The sequence below is a fragment of the Vicugna pacos genome, chromosome 4, assembly GCF_048564905.1.
Source record: "Vicugna pacos chromosome 4, VicPac4, whole genome shotgun sequence".
Classification (NCBI taxonomy): Eukaryota; Metazoa; Chordata; class Mammalia; order Artiodactyla; family Camelidae; genus Vicugna; species Vicugna pacos.
Genome location: NC_132990.1, coordinates 32125854 through 32152315, shown reverse-complemented (window position 1 = coordinate 32152315; position 26462 = coordinate 32125854). Strand labels below are relative to the sequence as shown.

The window sequence follows — 26462 nt, the reverse complement described above, 5'->3', positions numbered from 1 at the left end:
CATACACAACTACTTTCAAGAATAAAAATCGAAGGCATGTGGGCCTGTCATTTCACTTTCTATATAGTGTAGATTTATATCAAGTTATGTCAAGATGATTTTTTACAAGATGGTCTTGTAAAAAAATGTTTTATCAGAAAAGGTTCCCCCTCGTGGCAGAATTTAGAGTGCGGATTCTAAAGGTAAAACCATCTGAAATCATCTCAAAGACGTGGTTTTGTTTTTAAACCTTTGTTTAAAACATCAGATGTTGATTTGTCTTAATCCTTGAAACTTTTCTTTTACGGGAACCGGATTAAGTTTCACTTTTGGTTTCCATTACGGTTTTTATTCCAAGAATTTAAAGTCCAAATTTACCCAGCCAGCGTCAGCGGGTTGGCTCTTCGGTCAGGGGTGGGCGGGGAACTCACCGAAAAAGCTAAGCTTATTAGCCGCCCGCCGCGGGGGGTCATCACAGTCCCAGGCTCAGCGCCGCAGCCTCCGCGCCCGCCGCGAGTCCGCGTTCGCAGGTAGGGAACGCTCTCGCTCACTGGCCAGCATCTTTGGTCATCTCGCTCGGCACTTTAAAACAGACTGTCAATAGCCTCTTTCTTTGGGGTGGAGAGAGGAGAAGGGAAAGGGGAAGCGTGATGGTTTGGGTGCAGGAGAACCGATTACCTGACGAGGTTAATAACAGCAAGGAACACGTTTAGCCTTTCACTAGACGGAATTCAGTTTTGCTTAATGTCAGTCTTGTAAGTACATACATGTTTCTTCATGTTCATGAATGTGGCCCTGAGGTAGGTAGCCGGCGCTAGAGGGAAATTCCTAGGCTGGAGATCGGGACACCTGGGTTCTAGTCCACCCTCTGCGGCTCACTAGCAGTCTGCTGTGGGTCAGTCATCGCACCTGCAGCATCTTCTAAAGTTCCTTCGTGCTGTGAGAGCCAGGATACTCGAACTCGAACCGAAGTTCTTCGCTCTATCTGTTCTGAGGACCTAAAGTAGTCCTGAAGATGGAAGAAAGGAGCCTAAGGGGGAAAATGTTTCTTAGATGCCTTGAGCTTAGCCTGTGTCAAAGCTGAGTTTGGATTTGTTTTATAACGCAGAGAGCACTTCATGTATCATTGTTCCTCCTTGTTTTTTGCACCTAAGGGGAATGATTTTCCATGAATTAAATTGCTTTCTAAAAATGTGATTTTTAAAAAAATAGCTACATGCCATGGCTCTGGATAATCAAACAAAATTAATCCCTCATGCTGGACATAAAGATTATTTACAGTGGTTCGCTATCTTAGCCATTCACTGAACATCATTGCATATAAATCTCTGGACGTTGATGACTGTTTCCTTCAGATTAACTCTTAAAAGTGTAACTACTTGATCAAAGTCTGGATGTTTAAAAGGCTTTTTGATACAAATTGAAAATTGCCTTCCAGAAAGTTTGTTCCAGTTCACATTGACAGTTGACAGTTTTTAAGAAGAACTGTGATACTCTGAAAAAAAAGTTACCTTTTTTTCAGTGGAAGAGAGTAGGCAGAGGTTACAGGACAACAAACAGAGTGTGTTCTTAAAGGAAGGCACAGAAATAACTGTTGGCAATTGAAGCCACACCTGGGAAATATACAAGAATGTCTCAGTGCAACTGAGGGGAAGGAGTCTGGACACAGGGTTTTGTTGAGTACAATAGAGTTTGATATTTTAGTAGAGGTTTAATAGATCAGCTCTCTTGATCAGCTCTCTTTTAGTAGAGGTTTAATAGATCAGATCTCTTAACCTGGTGGATTTTCAGTTCACTTGGAGACTATTTTCCAACTCCAGGAATTTTTTTACTCAAATCATAGTTCATATACACCAGGTAAAATTTAAAGGAGTCCCCGAACCAACAGATATCAAGATACTCCTTGCTTCTCTTTTTGAGAACAAAAGGTTGAGTTCTTTCCCCTTTTTCCTCCTACCCATTCTACCTTAGGGAGACAGAGTAGTATCAGTTCCATAATGGTATACAGGGTTCTCCCAGGGACAAACCTAGTTCCTCATCCTAATGAACCATCACTTCTTCCCTAGTTCACATTTCCTTACTCTTTCAATGTCTTAGTTTTTGTCTGGGAATTCAGATACACCATCAGAGTTTCTTACCTGAAGAAGATGTTCATGTTCTTTTAGACCAATTGCCCTGATGTGGAATTTAGAAGTCAAAGACCATGTTTATTCACATGGTCTCTATCTTTCCCTCCACTGTTCCTCCACTAACAAAGCCTGCACTTCAAGGGAATGGTGCCTTGTTGGAAGAGGAAGTATAGTGAGGAATTAGGTAAATATCAGATCTAATCCATCACCTTCCAGTAAACTTTTATTACCTCTAAAAATTTCAGCCAAATTCGTTCAAGGATAGGAATTCCAGCAGAGTATGGCATAAACATTGGGAAAATTAGTTGTAATTCACGAGTGGGTTTAATGTCCCTCTGTTTTATTCAGTGGTTCTTTCCTTGGAGTTGAGGGTATCTTAAGTTTTCTTCTGCCCAGTAAGTGTATTTGTGTTTATATCATATTAGTATTTTATAATTGTGGTATAATCGACTCTGGTTTGAGGAAAGGACACAGATAGCTGCTGCAGCATCATTTCAATGACCTTTGTGTTATCACAGACCTGGCTGCCATCCCTATTCCCATGTAGAGGGCAGACAAAGAAGAGAAGTAAGAATTATTTACTTATCACTAGCAAGAGGAGGATGATGACTTATTTTTTCCTTTTTGTATGTGTGTATATATATGAGCATGAAGGATTTGTACAGGTTAGTAAGAAACCAGTAAGAGAAACAGGCAAAAAAAAAATGACCAGATAATTCACAAAAAAACTAAAACAATCAACAAACCCATGAAAAATTCAAGTTGTACTTTATAATTAAATTAGGAAAGAAAATTTTTAAACAATACCTAGTGCTAGGTGAAGACAGAATGTAACCAGCACCAATTATCCACATGTATCAAGAACCAGGAAAATGTTTTCTCCTTATTCAGCAATTCCACTTGGGGAAATCTATCCTTAGGGCCTAGCCTGGGACCTGGTGCACAGGAGGTATATAACAAATATTTGCTGAGTACACAAATACTTAGGATATTTTTAAAATTGGAAACAATCCTATACCTAATAACAAGGAAACTAAGTATTATGGGATGACTAAATAAGATGCTTATGAATATTATGTAGTAAAATGGAAAATGTTTATGTCATAATATTAAATGAAAAAATGGATGTTAAGTGTATAATAAGGTTACAGTTATTAAAAAAAAAGATTCATAGGGGAAAAGAATGGATGAAAAGTACATACTGAAATGCTCACAGTGGTTGCAAGGTTTCTTAGCCTTGGCACTACTGATGTTTTGGGCCAGGTAGATCTTTGCTGTGGGGCCTGTCCTGTGCACTCTAGGATGTTTAGCAGCATCCCTGGCCTTTACCACTAGATAGTAGCACCCTCTCTCTCACCCCACTAACAACCAAAAGTGTTTCCAGGATTATCAAATACTCCCTGGGTTAAAGTGATGGAATTGTCAGTAATTTTCCCCTTCTTTTGTCATTTTCTGTAATATGCTTATATTACTTTAATAATGAAGAAAACCAGAAAAATAAACAAAGGCTATTGTTCTTCCTCAGCTATGATGTTGGAGATTCTGGGATTCTTCCCATTATACTCCTTTGTCTGCCAAACATTTTGCAGCTTGGCAAGATGAAAAGATTCATTAAATTTTTAAATTAATTATTTTACTGAGGTATAATTGACATATAATATTAGATTAGTTTCAGGTGTACAATATAATAACTTAGTATTTGTGTACATTGCAAAATGATCTCCACAATAAGTCTAGTTAACACCTGTTACCATACATAGCTACAAAAATTTTTTCTTGTGATGAGAACTTTAAAGATTTACTCTCTTAGCAATTTTCAAATATGCAAAACAGTATTATTAACTATAGTTGCTGTGCTGTATATTACATCTCCATGACTTTATTTTATAAGTGAAAGTTTGTGCTTTTGACCCCCTTCATCCACTTCACACCCCTTCTGCCCCTCCCCCATCTCTTGTAATCACCAATCTGTTTTCTATATATTGGCTCATTAAATTTTGGGGGGTTTTATTCTAATGAAAGTGAAACATATCCATTTATTTGAAAATTTGTTCACAGAAAAACACCAGAGAAATCATTCACAATCTCATCTTCCTTTTTTTTCTTTTCTCCCATTCTTTCTTCCTTTTCAAAACTACAAAGAGATGAAAACCTGCCTATCCTTCCTCTAATTTCACTCCTAGGAATAATCATTGTCATCATTTTGGTATGGATTTTTCTGTATATTTTCTATGCCTAAACACAAATTTTTCTCTTTTTTTTTGACAAAAGTGGTTTTCTGATACACATACCATTCTGCAACTTACTTTCTACATCTTTGCAAAATCAGCACATCTACATGCATTCTGTCCTTATGGTATGGCATTGTATGAGTATACCAAAATTTATTTAACCGTTTAGGCTATCTAGGGTATTCCCAGCTTGGGACTAGTATTAGAAACACTAATCTCTTGACATCTATTGCTATACATGTGTGTTTTTGTTTTTGTTATATACATTTCCAACAAAGGAGAAGTGAAGAGAGGAAGTGAAAGCTAATATGATTTACGTTTAAAATTTTAATGACAGTTACCAAAGTGACCCCCAAAAGGTTATACAACCTCACATTCCTGTCATTAGTGAATGAGAAACCCCATTTGTTCATATTCTCACAAATGCTAAATATTAGCAGTCGTTATAATTTTGATCAAATTAGTAAGTGAAAAATGGTATCTCATGTCCTAAACTTTCACTGTTTTTAATGGGTGAGATTGAGCATCCTTTCCTATGTTTAGATGTCATTTGTATTTTTTCTCTTAACTGTATATTAAAACTTTTGCTTGTGTTCCCATTGAGTTGTGTATAGTTTTCATACTGATTTTTAGGAGCTGTTTTTATATGCATAGCATAAATCTTCTGCCTTATATATGTATAACATTGATTAATTGATCAGTTGTGAGTTTTTGTAATGGATACAGAGGTCAAAGAGACCCTAAGAGGGAAAAACTGACTTTCTTCTCAAAGTGTAAATATGTATATAACACAAGAAATAAAATATGTTAATAAATAAACAGATTTGCTGTAGTACAAAGCTCCTTTATTTACTCCTCTGCTGAACTATAAGCTCCAAGAAGAGAGTGGTTTGTTTTTTTTTTTCCCTGCTATTCATTGCTATATCCCTAATACCTAAAACAGTGCATGGCACAGAAGAGCTCAATAAATGCTTCCTCAAATAAAGAAGTAGGATGACAAAGAGGATGACAAAAAAAGAGTAGAATCTAGGCAGATACCCCTGAAAGAGTGTCTGTGAGTCATTCACATCTTGGTATGAAGTGGTTGAATCCAACTATTTCTCCTCGTTCCCCCTGCTACTAGTGGAATCAATTTATTGAGGGAGTATAACTTATAATTTGGAATAAGTGAAGGACAAAAGAGGAGCTTTTTGAAGGATGGCACCTGGGGGACCACTGGCATGGTTGGGATAATGATTTGGAAGTGGCAGAGATAACTATTTTGAGTTGTTAAAGGGTAGGATGAAAGTATTCAGCTGTTAGGAAGAAAAAAAGGCATTGATGTGTAGGAAATATTCAGGTCAGATTCTCCTTGCCTTGAAATTTTGTATAAGGCAGTTTGGATTTCTTGATATGTTACACTATAGAGAAAACATAAAATAGTTGAGAGGATTTTGGTGTAATATTTTATTCTTGGCTTCATTTTAGTGTACAAGTTTTTTTCAGGCCTTGTAATTAAACTTACAAATTCTCAAGATAGTACCTTTTTTTTTTCATTTGGCTTTATATGGCTATGATATATTAAGTGACGGTATTGAATTTCTAAAATTCCATGCTGAATTTCAACACTTAGAAATCAGTCATTGTCTGGTTATCTGAAGACTATTTCAGTATGAACTGCCAAGCCCCATAATGTTTGGGTATTAAATTATTGAGTAAAGCAGTTTCCTTTTTGTGTTTTCCATAATTAGGTCATTCCAGAAAAATGAGGATATATAGTGTTTTTACATTCATGGCTTACTGTTGTTTGCTGAAAGGTAAGACACCAGATCCTTTCATTAGGTTTTGTATTTTAAATATTTTAACTATAAAATAAAAACAAACAATAAAAATGGATGTAATTTTTTATAGAGAGGACATTCTATTTTTCCTTCATTATAATTCAAAAACATTTCATAAGCCCATTTCACTGGACAAAGATATAGAATGTATGGACACACTGAAAGAAACAAAATTAACCCATATCCTTTTGTCCATTACTCACTATCCATTATCCATTTCCCAAGGATAATTACTGAAAATATCTGGGGAAATGACCTAAGAGTATACTTTTACATGTTTGTTTTAAGCAGGGGCAGGATCATTCTATCCACCTTACTCTATGACCTGCTTTTCCCAATGAGTATATCCTAAGGAAGAATTATAGTATATACAGAGCATCAGGATAACACAGTACTGGCATCATCCTGAGACCCTCCCTAAATCTCCGTTTTCATGTACCTCCAGCCAGACAACTGATTAAGAGTTTAGGACAGTAAAAAGCCAGGACTACTGGAATCTATGATGTAGACTATGTAAAAAGCAAATAGGTGTCTAGTCAAATGACATTCTGGGGTTGTCCAAAGTCTCCCTGGTTATAAGTACCCTTATAATATATATTGTTCTATAGTATAATACTGTAATAGTTCTATAGTAATATGTGTTTATGAATTTTGGGACAACTTGTTTAGCTAGTTCTATTATTCTAATTAGCATCCTAAAATATGTCTTAAGTCCACTGAGTAAAATACTTATTTCAGGCAAGTAGGTCCTTAAATGCAGTTATCACGTCAGTGACCAAATAAAGCGTTTATAAACCCTGCGCTCATTTTATAAATTTTTTGAGGAATTTGCCATCTTCTGAAGATTGGTCATCTTTCTTTTCAGCATTTACTATCACAGTTCCCAAGGACCTGTATGTGGTAGAGTATGGCAGCAATGTGACAATGGAATGCAAATTTCCAGTAGACAAGCAATTAAACCTGTTGGCATTAGTTGTTTACTGGGAAATGGAGGATAAGAAAATTATTCAATTTGTGAATGGGGAGGAAGACCTGAATGTTCAGCACAGTAGCTACAGCCAGAGGGCCCAGCTGTTGAAGGACCAGCTCTTCTTGGGAAAGGCCGCACTTCAGATCACAGATGTGAAATTGCAGGATGCAGGTGTTTACTGCTGCTTGATCAGCTATGGAGGTGCCGACTACAAGCGGATTACTTTGAAAGTCAATGGTAAGACTTACTATAGTTAAAGAGGCACAGCCTTTATTAAAACCACATTCCAATGTTGAGAGCTTTTCATTCCTGGAAGTCCAGACTTCTCACAGCAGCAGTCTCTTCATTCACTCATTCACACAACCGTCCAATGAGCATTGCTTGAGCACATCCTGTTTGACAGTCCCTGGAATTCCCCAGGCAAGCCTGACAGAGCCATGTTTCATGTTATGTTCAGTTTTCCTAAAAATAAATTCCTAGTCTTTACTTTATTATTATAAAAGTAATACATATACTTGCAAATAATTCAGATACCATGGAAGGGAATAAAATAAACCACCAAAGTGTCTCTTCTTCTTTCACTACTATCTTCCATGGCATTAAAAGATAATAATCTCTCTTTGTGTGTACTTCCAGGAATTTTTAAATGCAATACGCATTTTTTAAATTTATGAGATCTGCCAGCATTTTCTTTCCTTTAAATCTCTCTATGTCAAACCCAAATAAATATATTAAAAGCAAACCTCATTGTAAAGTTCACATGCAAAAAGACTTGAAGTCAATCTGTGAAGTCAAAAGAAAAAAATCATGTCAAGTATTGAATAAACTCTTCTTCCTCAGATAGTATAAATTATGCTCACTGGGCACACGTTCATCTTAAAAATCTATACCAATGTTACCTTGGAGTGTTGAAGAGAAACTGTGAGTGTCAAATTCATGGGTACTGACCTATGAATATGACATCAGGTCACCTGGGTTCATAGTTTGGGGTTGTCTCTAGCTAAATAAAGGAAAAAGCTAACTACCTTTGCTTTCACTGTTAAGGTTTATAGAATTGAGGGCTCAAAGGATCCAAGGCAAAAGCAGTTAATACAAATGTCCAAAGAACAGAAATTCCTCCAAAGGATCTTCTGCTCACATAGTAATAGTGATACTCTTGTCATTTGGACCTCCCTTCCACAGTCTATTGAAATCTCTTTCTGATATTGAACTGAAGTTTATCCTCTCAAGTTAAAGTTTTGAGATTATCTGCCTGCTTCTTTTGTTTACATGATGACCTTTTAATATGTGACTAAAATTAAATCTCAGTCCTCAGTCTTTCTATTCCTGGCCTAAGTACCATCAATCTGAAGGTCAGTAATATAAGTAGAAAAGTTTATGTTTATCATAGAGGGATAACTAATAATTATAAACTCAAAATCAAAATTATATAGGGAGTAGGTGAAATGCATCTACTTTATGGTACATTGCTGTATCTCTAATTCTAGCTCAATGTTTCTGTTGTCAAAAAAAATATCACTTGTCTTGTGGCATAGATTTAATTTTAATTGTATCTTACTGTGTGCTTCTCTAGAACAGATATTTATGAAAGCAAGCTGCTGGGATCCCAGGTAGGGATTTTCAACTTTTCTTCAGTCCATCAGCAAACATCAAAGCATACTTCGTTTCAGGACATTAAAGAAATTATCAAGATTTAGCTCCATGAACAGTCAGCATTGCTGGATCTCAGGTGGGGAGGAAGAGCATAAGTCTGGCAGTCAGATAGAAGGAAATATAGTGTGTGATTTCCTGCTTCCACAAAGAGTCTCTCCTCAGCCTTTAGGGAGTATGTAGAGAGTGGGACAGCTGTCCCTGCAGTGAGAAAGGGTGTTCTTCTAGGTTATCTGGGATCTGTAACGTTGCTTATGGATTTGTAATTTCTTTTGCTATGGTTTGACACAATAGGAACTCTTTTGGCATTGATGGTTTTTCCAAGGACAGGTCTTTGATAGAACAAAGGAAATGACCAACCGGATTTGAGGATGTGATTTGTTTGACGATTCCATTTTGTATTAAAAATTACTAAATTGGCATCCTGGTCCCAGTACATCTAGTTGTCATTTGCACACAGTAGTCTTGAAGGTTGAAATGCACTGAAAGCAAGATAGCCACCAAGTTTCAACTGCATTGAGGCAGTGTCACCAAAGAAGTTTGGTGACCATCTTGCATGAGCTTTACAACTCAAGAAGTAGAACTCCTGAGTCACCTCCACATGCAAATAATTTCACAGTAACGCCAGCAGGCTTCTCTTCCCATCACTGCAAACATTTGGTAACACAGCTTCCCCACAGGGAGTTTACTCACCATGGGATTTCAAAGGTGAAACATTTCGAAACTGAAATTTGAAAGCATTTAGTTTTAGATTAACTCAATTATTATAATTACTTTGGGTATTATTGCATCTTTAATGATTGTTTAAATTCCAGACACTCAGGCATCAGACTTTGAGTTGAATTTTTTTCCTTAAACATTGAAACTAATAGGGAAAATGAAATGAGCATTTATACTTTCAATAACTTAAATGGAATTAGGCAACTGAAAGAACAAAGTATGTGTAGTTATCCTATTAAAGCTAATGTGTTCATTGGACCAAGGATTAACCACTATCATTTCTGACCAAGCCCATCTCTCCCCCAAATTCATCAACCAGCCCTGTTTAAGTTTTTCCTGTAACATTTACCCTCATCTAATATGTCATATATATATACCTATATATTTCATTATCTCTCTCCTTCTAGAATATATAGTCCACAAACACAGAGATTTTGTCGTTTTGTTCATTGCTATATCCTTGGGACTTGGCATATGAGAGTAGTAGTGTCACAATAAATCACAAAAAATATTTGTTGAATGAATGCAATGAATGAATGAATGACATATTTCCTCAAATAGGATAAGCCTAAAATTTTTGAAACATGTATACATGAAAATTTATTTCTAAGACTGTTCATCAGGAGCTGTCAGTACTTTCTAAAGAATGCCACGTGAGCGCATTTAAATGGTAATACTCAGAAGAAGAGCAGCTCTAGCAGTAGTAGCCGTGGTAATGAACACTTAGGTCGTGCTTACATGCCAGGCCCTGTCCTAAGCAGTTTGCCTTTATTATCTCATTTAATCCTCAAATGACTCTGTGGAGTAGGGGCTTTATCAGGTCATGTTTTTCACATTTTACTATCCTTGAAATCTGAGTGTGTCTTTCAGTAGGTGGAATTTTAGATACAATGATATGTAGTGTTATTCTTCTCATTTTATGAATGAGGAAAGTGAGATCCAAAGAAATTAAGTTATTTGCAAAGTTCATTCTCCTGTCAAATGATGAAACCAGGTGCTAAACTCAAGCAATCTGGCTCTGAAGTCTGTGCCCTTAACAACTAGGTTTTATTTGCTGTATTTGTACCTCTAGAGTATATATTGAGTGGTACATTGACTTCAGAATTACTTTTCAGCTTTTTGTGGTCTTGATAGAACAGTTGCATTAGCACATGTGTATGCTAGATCTAGTAAACCAGGAGTCTGCAAATGTTTTTGATTACCTATCCCATCAGTACAGCATGTTAAAACTGACGTGTGTATGTGTGTATGTGTGTGTTTATAAAGAATATACTTGTGCTAATATATAGGGTTATATCATAAGAAATTGGTATTTTTAAAAGGTAAAAGAAATTGAACATCATCAATTTCATATACTTCAACCTAATATATTGTACATTTTATAAATGTACAAAAATAGACATTTTAAAAGATAAAATGAAAATTTAATAAACAATATTTTCAATGTCTTACTAATTATGATGGTTCACTATCATTAGCTAATATATCAAGGCATAATATACCTTAGGTGAAATTCTCTTAACAAAGGGTCTTGACAATCTTGAGATTTTTTTAACCAATATCTTATCAGTCCCAATTAGGTACCTACTGTCTTACTTCATAAAGTTGTGTTTACCACACTCCTGTCACTTCCTTTTGGTTTGTATTTGAATTATTGGTAATATCTTCAATCCTCTGTTTCTTTGTGGGAAAATTTAAAATTAGTTTTAAATTACTTTAATATTTAAATTAATTCATTACTAATAATTGATTAATTAAAAGTAATTAAGTTTAAGTGTTCATTTTGTAAGCAGGCTAGTTTAGTTAAAATTAAATGAGAGAATCTGAAAATCTATAATATTCCCAAACAAGTCACTGTTCTCCCTTTGGTGTTAGAAAACTCCCCTATTTTTGTAAGACCCACATATGGCACACAAAGTGAGACCCAGTGTCAATCAGTCGAGTTTATTAAGCTTAGACTATTAATTTTTATGATAAAAATAAATATTAGTGGAGGTTCTAATACTTTCTTGTTATATCCCAATACCTGTGCCCCACTTGAGACACTAATAAAATGGGTATTTAATTAGTGAGTAGAATGAATTCACTAATATATTGGGCCCTTAGAGGTAAGCCACATTTATACATATGCTCAGGCATGAAACAACATTCTCCTTTATTCTTATTTCTTTAAAAAATGATAACAGAAGAGTAAAAAATCAAATATTTTACCCTCAAAGTTTACTACTAACTGATTCTACGCTTGGAATTTTAATTGTCTAGAAATCAAGCTATGTAGTATAAGAACCTGTTATAGTAATATTATTTCATAAGGTATAATCAGTGGATTTGTTTTTTTTAAAAGATTCTTAAACATAACAGATACAAGGTTGAAGACTCAAGTTCCCATGAGAACCATTATTTATGTGGTTTGAAATTGTGATTATGTTGATTTCCAATGTTTCCATTGGTGGTTTCATTGATTTAAGAGCACAGAAACATCACATCATTATTTCAGTTTTGTTTGATCATGACTGTTTTGTATTAAATCTCTAAAGATATCATATCACAAAACCATTGTTGTGTCTTTGGTAAAAGAGTGGAGAATTAAGGCTCTAGGTGGACCACTAGTGATTACCCTAAAATATTAAGAGTAAAATAAAGGTTATACCAACAGAATAATAACATGTTCACATACTTGTAATGAATAAACATGAATAAAGTTCAATAGTCAGTACATTGGATATCTCAATCCTAAAAGGATCCCAAGCTAATGGTCTAAAATTAATTAAAATTTCTTCCTCGAGTATACTTAAATGATATATTAAAATAACCAGCATAAAAACTTTAAAAAGTAAGTATCATAACATGGTATTCTAGATGAGATCTTAAAACAGAAAAAGGACATTATGGAAAAACTAGTGAAATGGAACAAAGTGTGAAGTTTAGCTAATAGTAATGTACTAGCATTGGTTCCTTAGGACAAATGTACCATGGTAACGTATGAGGTTAACAATAGGAGAAACTGGGTGGGAGGTATGTGGGCAATCTGTACTATCTTTGCAACTTTTCTGTAAATTTAAAACTATTCTAAAATTAAAAAAATACATTTAAACTTTAAAAAGTATCATTTAGGACCATGTATCAATTTTTACAATGACATAATGTTGTTTTCATACCTAATTTCTTATTAACCTAAAGTTGAAGAAGTGAATGGCACATCAAAATGAGATTTTCTGTTTATTAAATAATGTATAAGAAAAGAGTGCTGGACAGTGCTGGAAAGGCTTATGTTTATAAAGACAGATTTACAACAACAAAAAGAAAAGATCCAGAAATAAATTTAAGAAGAAATGGATTGGCCCTTTGTAAAAACTATAAAACTTTATTGAGAAACATACAAAGACTTAAGTAAATGGACAGACATTTTATGTTTGGATAGAAAGACTGCTGATTTAAAAATAACAATTCTCTTTAATCTATACATTTACTTTGAGCCCAATGAAAATAGCAATATGCTTTTTATAGCAAGATGGTTGTTCCTTTAAGCCCAAACTTGGCTCAAGTATAAATAGAAGAGATGAGGCAGAACTACCAGGTATTTCCCACATGCTGAGATGTCTGAACATTAAGTTTATTTCTCTGAGAACAGCCTGGATTGACATTCTTTCTAAAGTAGACAGCACCAAGCCACATGTCTCATTCCGTGCTAAGCTAAAGCCATGCCTTTTTGCTCATGACCTAGCTCCATACCGCAAAATCAACCAAAGAATTTCTATGGATCCAGTCACGGCTGAACACGAACTAACGTGTCAGGCTGAGGGTTACCCTGAGGCTGAAGTCATCTGGACAAGCAATGACCACCGAGTCCTGAGTGGCAAAACCACCATCACCAGTTCCCAGAGGGAGGAGAAGCTTTTCAATGTGACCAGCTCGCTGAGAATCAACACAACAGCTAATGAGATTTTCTACTGCATTTTCCGGAGGTTAGGTCATGAGGAAAACAGTACAGCTGAGTTGGTCATCCCAGGTAATATTCTGAATGTCTCAGTTAAAACGTGCCTTGTACTGTCCCATGGTATCTAGCCTGAGATGCCTGCTCATCGTAGGCATTCATTGTTTGTTAAATGAATGAATAACAACATTATATTTACAAAATGCATCCTGCTTCCTCACCTCCATTCAACCAAGTCATATTGCTACTTAATAAACATTCAGCAAATATTTATTGAATATGCTCTACATGCCAGGCATTGGGGGCTCATAGAAGATAAAACACAGTTAACACTCTCCAGGAAATAGATAAGAAAACAGGCAATCCCATTTCATATAGGAAATGATCTTGTGGCTGGGGGACCTAGGGGAGCACCTGAGAGGAAAGCTCAGCTCAGGCCATGTTTCAGGAATCGAAATCTGGGCACATCAGAGCTGTTTCTTTTCTTTCCATGGTTTCTGTGGCAGGAAGCAAATGGAATGTACTTTTCTGTCTTATTCCAAACAAGAGAGATCTTCCCCATCCCCTCACTCCCTGCCTCCCCCAAGGTAGTCTGTGACCTTTCAACTCAAAGCAGTCTGCTTAGTGCATAGGACATAAGGCAACTGGACATAAGTCCGTGGACAAGTGACTCGACTTCTATGTGCTTACTTTTTCTGATATAGTTATAAACTACTGGGCAATGCCATCATAGGGTTAAATTAGTTACTGTGTATGAAAATGATTTGAGATTCTTATTTTCACAGATTCAACTTTTTTTTTTTAATCTCACTCTCCTATACAAGTGGGTAAGGCAGGATGCAGAGTCTGGTGAGAGGCTCAGACCTTTAGAGAAAGTGAGACTGGTGAGCATGATGTTACTATAAACCCAGAGGTGTTCCAAGAATCACTTCTCACTACCTTTCCCCCAGTAGATATTGACAGTAAAACTTAGTACTTCAGAGAAAACGACTTAAAAAAAATTGGTTTGAAAAGTCAAACAATAGGAAACAACAATCCAGGATGGACCTATGAACAAAAAAGTTTAGAAAATTAAAGAGATGCTCTTACTTGGGTATGAGTCACTTTGGCTTTGGTTGGAGCTGCACCAATTTGTTTCTGCCATCTAAAAGCTGTTTTATGACAGCTTATTTGTAAGGAGACCTAGGGTAATTCACCTAACTACTCTCAGTCTGTTTCCTCATGGGTACCCTGGAGGTTTTTTTTAAATGCCTGTGTCACCTAACTCTTAAAGTTATTTTTGAGACTCAAATAAAATAGATATGAACAGGCTTTGTAAACTGCAAGCCATTAGAGAAAGGCTGACTGCTGTTGTGAGTTTAAAGCTTGAACTAGGTAGTCAGGCATCATGGCTAATGGTGGGAGGCGGCAGTTAGCTGTCTCTGAGAGTCATGTGACATAAGACTCCTTTCCTTTCTGCATGGGACTGGAGACAGAGAGACTGGTGAGAAGTGCCAGTGATTAGATGTCCTGAGCTATGCCAACTGTGGAGGAAAAAAAAGATAGCAAACAATGGTCCCCAGTCATGGCCACAGATATGGAGAAGTTGGAGCTCTTTGGCAGTGCTAGTTGGCCTTTGTGTTCCATCTTTGCCATGTACAGTCAGCTGCTAGGCTTTCTAGTAAAGAATGCAAGAAGTAAAATAATCGAGGCTACCATATAGTACTGAGCAGCCACTCCCTGTGAAAAGCACTTTATAAACATTAGTGTCACAAAAATTTCATTATCATTTCCATTTTATAGGCTGGTTAAAGGACTTGCTGGAGATCTCAAAGCTAGTGATTGGCACCAGAACTTAACCCTAGGTCCACCTGTCCAAAGCTTGAGCTGCTTCCAATTTTCCATGCTGCTCCTATTTTTGTATCTGAGGTATCTCAGCACTCCAACCACTCACTGGCCAGGAACTTTCAGTATTTAAGAAAATTAACCTAAATTAAACTTCAAAGATGATTGTTCTCTTGGCCTATTCCCAAGAAGATTTTATCTTTTTATCAATTTCTTTTTCCTTTGTTTTATTTTTCAGAGCCATATGTGGATCCAGCAAAAAAGAGGACTCACTTGGTGGTTCTGGGAGCTGCCCTGTTGGTCCTTGGTGTAATCCTGACAGTCATCTTCTGTCTAAAAAGAGATGGTATTTCCTTTATTGCGTTAGTCTCCACTGGGGGTTGTGGAGAAATGTATGAGGGTGGTACTGTTTTCACAATGTCACTTAGTAGGCAGAGCCAGGAATGCTAGATCTGCTGATACATGCAAGACAATCCCATGTAATAAGGAATTGCCCTACCCAACATGCTAGGGGTGCCTCCAGCAGGAAATGGTGATTTATTCAATGCCTACCTTTTAACCTTCCCTTCCAGAGCCAACTTTTAATTATGCAAAGTAGGTTTTACCTATACCACCACACAAACCTGTGTGTCATCTCTTCCTCCAGTCCTGCTTGTTTTGCTGTTCTGCAGCATCACCCACATTGGAGGGTGACAGTGAATATTGTAGTAACATTTCCAAGGGAGTTAGAGTTGGATCATGACTGCAAGCAAAGCTGACTTGCCTCTCTGCAAGGTGGTGCACAGACATTCCACTGTTTCATAGCAGTTGTAGTGAAGCTGTGCATGATTGCTGGGTGAAGATCATGAGTACAGGGGTGAGGGGTGAGAGAAAAGGTGTGTGTGGAGGTTGTCATACAGTTTCTTTCTGTCATGCAAATAACCACAGACTTACAGGAGAGAAAAAGCTAAAAAGCTTGTTGATTTCAGTTAAATTTGTCTTGCGTGAGTTGCACTGTTATACTGAGCTGGTTTCAGGGAGCTTTAAGTAATAAACATAGTTCATTATGTAGAGTAGTGATACTTTTACTGTAGAGTATTTTGCAAGATTTCTGCCTAAGGGTATTATATGCTTTTTAAGATAATTTTCATGTGTGTTTTCTATTTACCTAAGGGACCAATTAAAATTAAGGAAAATGCGTCCATTCAAATAATTTCCTCTCATTTTAATATGATTCAGATCAAACATTTCCCTAATACTTTGAGAAGTACACCAAAGGAGCCAATGATGATCTGTGTACAGAGTTGTCTGATGTCAAATAGGGAAGTGAAAAATGGAAGGGAATTCCAGGAGTCATTGAGAAATTCCCTACAACCCCTTAAGAGGGTGGGTAGATCTGGGAAGTGGTGTAATTGAGGGAGTGGAGGTCAGCTTCTTCTAAAGAAGGAGTACTTAACAGAACTGAGACAGTTGGGCAGAATATAAGGATCAAGTTTCAGTGACAGGAAGATCCTGAGATAGAATTGATTTGTTCAAGGAGGTTGCTGTTGCCAACTTGCATTTCCATGTGAAAAATAATTAGTTCGCATTAGGAAGGGTTAGGAAATCAGTGTATAATAAAGTATCTCAGGATATGGTCCATCTTTGGGGTAGGGTTGGAAAATAAAAGTATATACACCTGAAGAAAATCTAGGAACAAAAGCATGTGCCCTAAACTGTTGAATTAACCTCAGAGGTTGGGACCCATGGAATAAGGAAGTCTACCAGATTTCCTAAGGGATTAAAAATGTTTCATAAGGACATGGGATTTAAACTTGAGTCACTGTGTGGGATGTAGAGTTGTGATATGTGGAAATAAAAATAACTTTTCTTTTTTCAAGTGAGAATGATGGATGTGGAAAAATGTGTCACCCGAGATACAAACTCAAGGAAACAAAATGGTAAGAATTTAGCGGGGATCAGAAGTTGAAGGAAAAGGAAACCAAAAGTTAAAGTAATAACAAGGAGAAAGTTATCAGCCTTACTCTCCCCTCACTTTACATAATGCTGACTGTTGGAACTACTGGCTCCTCTTTGCCTCCCTACTCAAGAACTATTCCCACAGTCTAAGATTTAGGGATGGCCTTTTGGGGAGGTGAGGGAAGGAGGCAGCTTCTCTCTGCTAAGTCTCTGTTGCTCTGCATCCTAACATCTCCCTGTAATAAGGGGACGAAGTTGATTTATGTGGATGGGTGATGATAGACAAATAGGTAGGTAGGTAGATAGATAGATAAATAGGTAAAACTTGTGTATCAGGCACTATATTAACTGCTTCATGTGCATTACCTCATTTAATCTCCCCCTTCCATAAAATTAAAGAGATATATACTACAATTACCCCATTTTATAGGAGAGAAAGCAGAGGGTCAAGAAGATAATATAAATTGCCCAAGAACACAAATCTAACAAAAATCAGACTTTGGGGCCCACTAGCCTGATCACAGAACCTTACTCTTAACCTATTCACTTAAATCCATTTTACCACAAATGTCTACATTTACAAAAGATCAACGAAGACCTCACTGAGATGATTGAACTGGGAAGAAAGTTATAGTAAGAGTTCTAATTCTTTTTTAAAAATGTAATTAGAAACCAAACTTCACAACGAGCCCAAGTTTAAAGTCTGATTATCTTGGACAAGTCCAAGCAGGTTTCATTATGTGGCCCATGGCACTCATTTGTGTTGTAAAGCTAATGAGTGGATGTTGTTTGGAGCATCCTAGGGTGACCAACCATCCCAATTTGCCCAGGACTAAGGGTTTTCTCAGGACATAGGAATTCAAGTTTTACAACCAGGGTAGTTCCTGACAAACCAGGATGGTTGGTTACACTTTATCATGGAAAGGGAATTAGGCATAAATATAACCTGTTTCTTTCTCTTATTGCAAGTTTATTGTATCATCTAGCAAATATAACTTAAGTTTCTCATTATCGCTCTCCAGATCCCCAGTTTGAGGAGACGTAATCCAGCATTGAAGCTTCTGATCTTAAAGAGGGGTTCTTAGCCTGTCGTTTGAGTTCGTCAGGGCTGAGCATGACCAGAGACATGAAGTAGGCAGATGATGTAGAACTTAAAAGGCCCAGTCTCTGAAAATGGAAGCTGGGAAAGAAGAGGAGGAGAACAAAGGGTGGCCTGCAAGGAAACCTTGGTACTTCAAAATGACTCATCAACGCATATGGAAAGGAGGAAGGACGCGTCTGCATGATAAGCCTCCGCGTACAAACTGTCCATCACTCATCCTAGGAAAACAGGTTGAGATTCCCTGAATTAATGGTCAGTTCCTGCAGAAGGGCCCTTTGCCTTCACTTAATATTTTGTGTTGTCTTCTGGGTGATTGTGAGTCCTGATGTTGCAACACTATTTAAGTATGAGTTATTTCTATTTATTTTGAGTCTGTGTGGTCTTGTCATGTGAGTGTGGGTGACTTCTTTTGAAGATATACTGTAGCCTAAGTTAAATCTTGTTACCAAACCAAACTTACTGATTATAGAATTGTGTGAGTCCAGTAGAATATATACTATTTGTGAAGTGCTTGATATACTTTATAACTATCAGCATATTGGAAGTATAGATAATGAACCACTTGTTTGCATAGGATATTACTTTATATAACCCACTGATACTTGGATTGACTTGAATAATCTTATTCTCAGACCTCAGAATAAGATGTTACCAAAATAGCTGTTACATTTAATTATCAGCTTTACAACTATGTATACACATAGTCTCATTTCATCCCTGTTACAAGGGTGTTGTGGTAAGCACGATTATTATACCCATTTTGCAGCTGAGGGAGCAGAGAGATAAAGTAACTTGCCCAAGACAATAAATAGCAGACCTCAGATTTTCAAGACTGTCACCCACTGTCCTTTTAGAATAAAATTTACAGATGTGTTTTATTTTAAGAAATTAATTCATTCAACAAACATTTAGGTAGTGCCTTAGCATGTCAGTCACCCTGCCAGGCAGAGAGTCTACAGATGTGAGCAAGATAAAGCATCTCTCCTCAAGGAGCACGTAGTATAATGGGGACATCAATAAGGAAATGTAGCATGTGTCGTGGCTCCTGCCTGGCCTGGCTCGGGGGCGTGCTGGCTGGGGAGGGGGCCCAGAGCGAGGTTGCCGTGCCTGTCGATCCTGCCCCACCCCTCTCCCTCCCTCCTCTTTCACCTCCGAGGCCAGGAGGGAGGGAGCGGTGTGCCCGCTAGCTGAGCCGCCAGTCCGACCCTCTGTTCTGCTGTGTGAGGAGCCAGCTGAGTGAAGCTCTGCCCGGAGATATAAGGGAAAAAAAAAGTATTACTTCAGTGTAGTGCAGTATCATAGCATAAAGTAGTGGAGGAGAATGATGGTGTGAGGAGGAAAGTCTAGAATGCTGCCAGAGGAGGGGATGCTCTGGGTGGCCAGCCAGTGTGTTCCTGGACATTTGAAAATATTTAAACATTTCACTAATCAAAGCAGTTTTAATTTATGAGAAGTCAACATTTTTTAAAATTGTGGAAAACAGCTCCTGAATTCATTTTCTATCGTTATATTTATCCCTGATTTGCTTGCCTTTGTCATGCAATTTGATGCTTATTTATATACTGTCCGGAATTGTTTAGTTTTCTTTTTTATTTAAATACAATTGAATTTTGAATTCATACTTTTTCATGATTTAAAATTCAAAAAGTCCAATAAGACTTCATTCCATCCTCTTACTCATTTGGTTTCCCATTCCAGAAGAAACCATTCTTGTCTTTTGTCTTTTAAAGATATTCTATGAATATATGTGGAAATATTTGTAAAATGTATATACATTGTTAGTTTTTTGCTCTTTTTCATATAAGTGGTAATACATTATGCATCTACTGTGCACTTTCCTATTTTTATTTAATATACTACTTCTTATGTAACAGACAGAACAAATTTGAAGTTCCCAGGGGCTGAGCACTATGTCTTGTTTGTTTCTAAGTCATCTTTTCCATAGCCTCTTAGTATCTCTCATACAACTTGGTATATGCTAAATAGTTGCTATATCTGCATTTAGACGATCAACATTTGTTGAGTACTTGTTCTGTGACTAAGTTTGAATTTGGTTCATTTTGTGTTTCTTAAGGAGAGAGTGTTTCTCAAAATGAGTTTTCCAGGGTACAGTGAGGTCAAACTAGCCCTAAAGGATGTCTTTATTGTTAACTCTGTATGATAGAATCCTGTCTGGAACTTGTTTTTTTCTACTTTCTCTTGAGTTTTAGCTTGACTTTGATGTTGCACTTGCAAACTTATATGTTCTTTTGGGGAAATTTTAGTATGGGTACCTTGATCTTAGACCCTCATTTGTGCCAGAAAAGGCCCATGAGCTATGCCTGAACCCTTGCGTTCCACCAGTTCTCACCACTACACAGGCGTCCTGAAACATTGCTTTCCAAAGGTTCAGATGCCCTCTCAGGAGGTTCCAGACTATTTCTTCCCTCTTAGCCATCTACCTGACAAGGGAAACCTTCTTCGCTTTGCCTCATATCAAGGCTGAAGAAACAGAATCTCTAGCAGAATTCCTTCTGTTATCTTTTTTGTACATGTTTATGTGTACAATATCTGTTGTTTATGTGACAAGACCCTTTGTGTGAAGTACAAGCGAGGATTCTGGTTCAGCAAGATGTAAAGTCTATTTACTTCATTCCCAAATCTTAATGCCTTCTTGTGGTGTTGGATTTGCAAGGCACTTTATCCCTTTGTCTTATTTCATTGTCAGTGGCATAGGCAGAGATGATACCTAATTCTGCATTTGTCACTATTTATGCCTTCACTAATTTAATAAAATATTCTTATTTATTTTGCTCCTCAATGAACCCACATGTCCATTTTCTTATTTTCTACATGTTTTATAAAACCATTCCCAGGTTAACATCCCAGTGGAGACAGTTACTTGGAAAATCTTCAGCCACCTTCTTAGGTCTCTTTTTCATAGCTTCTGTGTTTACTCAGCATAGTCTTGAATCTTGTGTGATTAAAAATATCAAAATAATTTTTTAAAGGATTGAAAATTTTCATCCTCTCTCACTCAATAACTTCCTTTGGGACAATACCAAGAAAAGAGTAAAAATTGTGTCATCCAAATTGAAGATCTGAAGGAAGGGAGATGGAGAGGAGTGGTCTTTAAGAGAACTATAGGGAAATGAACGGGCTTTCCTTTACAAGAGTAATCTCAGATCAGTAGACGTAGATATGCAAGGCTGTGCATATGAAGCTGGGTATATTTCAGTCATCAGTTTCTGAAAAGAAAGTGAGAAACTTAGAAGTCAAGTTGAGGATTAAGACCTGGTACAGGTAGGACTCTAAGAAGATTTAATGTGTCAGCTAACTTAATTACTTAGTCATCAAGGTTACTTTAAAGAAACTTTTAATCCTTTCTCTGAACTAAACACTATCAAAAAATGATGACTGTTTCTAAGAATATGTCAGATTCTAGGTGGTTCTAAAGAAAGAGTATTAGTATCTTTATAGAAATAATATTTATGCCACTGCTAGAAATCAAAGCAATAAAAATGTGTGGTGGGCATTAGGATGTTTCACCTTTCTGACCAGTCCTCCTGGCTGGTTTTTAGTAGTCATGGTTCTGTATGGAATTTTGTGACTTTGGGGGAGGGGGTCCATATTAAAGGAAAGTTAGCCTGAAAATGAACCATAAGCTTTCATTAAGCTTTTCCTCCAATCCATTTTACAAGCATGTGATTATCTGCCATAAGTGGGCCAAATATATTTTTATCTAAATATTTTAGAAAACTTATAGATTACTACCATTTTAAAACTCAGAATTCAAAATTAGCTTTTTCACTATAGATATCTCTGACCAAATTTGTGAAGACAGATACATTCTGGTTTTGTAATTTTTCCCCACTCCAGGCCTCCAAAGTTTCAAGGAAATTAATAATACAAACCAAATTACTCCATTATTATTTAAATATTTCCAGAATTATTTATATTTTTAGAGGTTTGACCAAACTGAACTGTTAGTGGTGGAGTTTTATCATTAGCAATTATGATAATTACCATTTATTGAGCATGTACTCTATGCCAGGCACTGGGATTACACACATTATCTCATTTAATGCCATGGGCTGGCAATGAGGCATGCCGAAAAAGGGCATCACATTTACCTGAAGAGCTACCAAATCAGGATAGTTAAGGAAAACTGGAGCATTAAAAAGGCAAAAATAAATAACTGCATAATTACAGTGATATAATGGGAAGCTTTATTTAAAAAAAAAGTTTTTATTATAATTCTTGCTGCTTATTTACTTTAATATTTTTCCTCAACAGAAAAATATACAATGGCCATTTAAATGTTATGTGTATAAAACCATGATGTTAATTTTGTATGGAGAGTAAGTGGCCAAACATTGGCTGAAGTATACACTTCCCAGTTTCTTATTCTTGTGAAGCTATTGTATTTTGGCTCCATCTTCCACCAATTTATGATCTGACTGCAGATTCTATAGTAGAAAAATATAGTTGGATGGGTAGGAAGTTCGAAATATCCATTTCCATTCAAGAAAACATTACTGGTAAATAAATCCCTGACCTCCTCCTTCCAGTCAATGCGACCTCTCTGGGAGATCTCTTTTGGTAGAAAATAAGAATGGCTAATCCTGTCTTACCAAGGAGAGAATCAGTCTGGGGAGATGGGCAGCAGCATGGAGTGTGGAGTGAAATCTCACTTATGACTCCAGGATTCAATTCCTACTCAGACCTTTTCAGCCCAGGTGGCAAACCAGGAAATGAACCTGACGGGGAGGGGAGGTCGAAAATGTTAAGACCCTAGGGCTTGCAGCAGAGACACCTACTACAAAGATAGACCTGAGGAAATAGGCAGCAGCATCCTGGTTGAAGGGGAGGTAAAGGGAGGTGAAGATGTACCCAGTCTCTAAACTTGCATAATCTCTAGGCTGGAGACGAGCCAAAGGATCTGAGGATGACTACAATGGTGGCAAAACTGAGTTAGGACAGTGTTCCAGTGCCTCCATTTTGGGGCAGGAAAATTCTCAAGATAAGACGTAAAGGGTTTGCCATAATGTTTTATGGCAGGACTGTATTATATCTCAACGTATTAATAAGATTTTTCTCTGTGTATTTCCCTCCACCTCTTCCTCCCTCTTTGTAGCCTGAGGGTCAGTTTTCCTCCCCCGTCCCATGCCAAAGCTGAGACAAAGAAAGTACCATGCTAATACCTGAAATTCCACTCCCATTTCCCACAGTTTCATTGCAAACATCTCAGTGGGTCCCAGTGCTCATTGGGCATCTTCTACATGTCAGGCATTTACAGGGCATTGTCGGGGAGTCAGAGATATTTAATGTGGCTCATGCCCTTGTGGAGCTTCCATCTAACTGAGGAGACAATACATACATTCAGGAAGAATCAAGTAATAAGTCAAGTTTTAGAGAAGATGAGACTTCTAAAAAATCAAGACAGAAGAGAGGACAGCAAATGCTGTGAAGTACAGAAAAGAGGAAATAGTAGGGACTAAAATGCCTTCACTAAGGAAGCCAGATTCAACTCAGACCCTGAAGAATGGAGAGGATTCCTACCTCGGATGGTGTGTGTGTTAGTCCATTTGGGCTGCTATATCAAAATACCACAGACTGGTGGATTATAAACAAAATTTATTTCTCATCTTTCTGGAGACTGGAAAGTCCAAGATCAAGGCGCCAGAGTGGTTGTGTTGGGGTCAGGACCCTCTTCCTGGTTCACAGCTGGCATTTTCTTGCTATGGCTTCATATGGTGGAAGGAGCAAGGGATCTCTGTGGAGTCCCTTTCGTAAAAAGACTAATCCCATTCATGAGAGCTCCACTCTCATAACAAGCACCTCCCAACAGCCCCATCATTCTAATACCATCATCTCTGATGGTTAGGATTTCAACATGTGAATTTAGGAGTGGTGATACCAACATTCAGACAATAGCAGTATGGAAAGCAGCTTCTTTTCTTTTCATACAGGATAAACTTAACTATCGAAGAAAATCTGTGATCCCTTACATTTACTTGATACAACTCCTGAAAAAAATAATTTGGCAGTATCAATCAAATTGTAAATGACCCAGAAATTCCATGTGCAAAAATTTACCCTACAGCTATACTCTCATATGTGCAAAATGACATATGTATAAGGATATTTATTGCAGCTTTATAACAGCAAAACACTGGAAACAACCCAAATGTCCATCAAAAGGGAACTGATTAGATAAATGTGGTGGCACATCCAAAAAACAGAATACTGTATTAGACAGCCACATCAACAAACAAGGAAGTTCTTTCTGTTCTGACATGAAGCATCTCCAAGATGTATTTATTGTTAGTAAAGTTACAGAAGTGTACAATATGCTATAATTTGTACATTGTATTAATTATGTATACAACATGTATACTATGAACACTTTGCACAACAAGTACTTAGTATACAGTGCACACTTAATTTGCATATTATGTAGACTGCATAATTTCAGATATAAATTTTGCATTTTTGAAAGGGCAAAAATGTAGATATTATATTTGCTTGTATAAAAAACATATATCTGAAAGTATGCATGAGAAACTGTTAAAACCAGTTGCCTTTGTGGTAGCATATTGGGTCTATGGTGGGAGAATTTTACTGGTGTAACTTTTTGACTTTTGAATCACATTATTACTTATTCCAAATAAAGAAATTATAATTTTTAAAGTCTGAGCTCAATTATTTGTCTTCCAGAGACTTTTGTATGCTTTTAAGGAAATGATAACACTCATTAATGTGTAACGCCAAAATGACAGCTCTCATAACGTATAACACCAAATACAGACATCAGCAGTGAGGCAGTTTGAACAACTAAATTCAACCATAGATGGATTTAAATCTGGACTTGAGCCCAACTGGACTGAGTTTGTTTTTGGTTTATTTTTTCCCTATTTTTCACTGGTCTCACTCCCAGCACAGCCTCTAGTATGTGGAAGCATGATTAGTTTATGTGCTCTCATTAAGCAGCTATGGGTTTGGATCCTCATGATAATAAAGGATACTGTTATAAAAGAATGAACACCAAATCAACCCTTTGTTTATGGTGCCATAGACATGAAATATGCTTCCCTAGATATGAACTTACTTATTTGGACCTTGGAAAAGCTTACAAGAATGATCCTAACTTACATTTATCCAGTCTGAGAATTGAGTTTAACACAAGTGAAGTTTTTGCATAACTGCAAAGTAAAGCTTTTGGTCAGCATTTTAGGGGCTATTGGTGGCTATCAAAAACCCCCAAGCCTAGGCTACCTCTTGCAGCCTCTTGGCTTCTCCATGGAAAGCTTCCGCTGTTTCCCTCAGATCAGGCATCCAGCCTTTCACAAGATACAAAAAGCTGTTTTCGCCTCAATGCTCTGCAGTGGTAAAAAAATAAAGAGAAACATCATGCCAAGTTACCAAATAGACAACAAAATTTACATAACTGAAACTGGTAAGAACTTTTTGTTGTTGTGAGAATTAAAGAAATTGCTGTGTCAGGAACAAGTAATGAAAAAACTAGTATCAGCAACAGCAAGTGACTAAGAGTAGGCTTCATCAATCAACCATCTCTCTTCCTTTTTGGACATAGATGACTTAGCAAGAATAAAATGGTCTCTTTCTAGAACACTGAAGGTGTTTGGGGACTTAACAACTTGATTAAAATGATTCAGCACCTAGAAGAAAAAAATGCAAAACACTAAAGGACAAAAACAACAAACACCTGTTTATATTATCACCACTTGAAAAGTTGCTTCATTCCGGGTGACTATGAAAGGGAAAAAAAAAAACTGGATGAATTGAGAAATGTATATATATTTGGGAAGAGTGGAAGGTGGTTCTAAACATCTGGAGTTGGTCAGACCCAGGTTCCAGTCTAATTAACTCTATGACCATGGGTATGTCATTTAACTTTACTAAGCCTGTTTTCTTGTGAGTAAAATGGGGTAAGGACTAAATGAGGCAGCATCTAGAGTACTTAGCACAATGCCTGGTGCTTAAGAAGCCTGCAATCAATTTGTGTATTTTATTATTAATGCCAAGAAATGGCTTATTAAATTATTTTAAGGTTAAAGAGCTATATGAATCCAGCCAGGCTGTTATTGTTTTGTATGACTTAAAATTATTTTTTAATTAAAGTTATTTACTATTAAATTTTTTATTTTTAAATAAAAAAATTG

The 26462-nt window shown here is 36.8% G+C and overlaps 2 protein-coding genes across 2 annotated transcripts in view; both read left to right on the top strand.

Annotated features, from left to right (window-relative positions):
* The first annotated feature begins 462 nt into the window (after positions 1–462).
* On the top strand, positions 463–18346 carry CD274 (CD274 molecule). The gene is made up of 7 exons (XM_015242574.3): positions 463–509; positions 6070–6135; positions 7025–7366; positions 13224–13508; positions 15496–15603; positions 17117–17176; positions 18218–18346. Exons 2-7 carry the CDS (start codon positions 6084–6086, stop codon positions 18238–18240), a joined length of 870 nt encoding a protein of 289 aa, XP_015098060.1. The 5' UTR covers positions 463–509; positions 6070–6083; the 3' UTR covers positions 18241–18346.
* A 90-nt stretch (positions 18347–18436) lies between these two features.
* The window catches only part of PDCD1LG2 (programmed cell death 1 ligand 2), an 88984-nt gene continuing 80958 nt past the window's right edge, over positions 18437–26462 (top strand). Inside the window, exon 1 of the mRNA XM_072959490.1 lies at positions 18437–18549. The gene's annotated coding sequence lies outside the window, so the exon portion shown is untranslated. The remainder of the gene's footprint in view (positions 18550–26462) is intronic.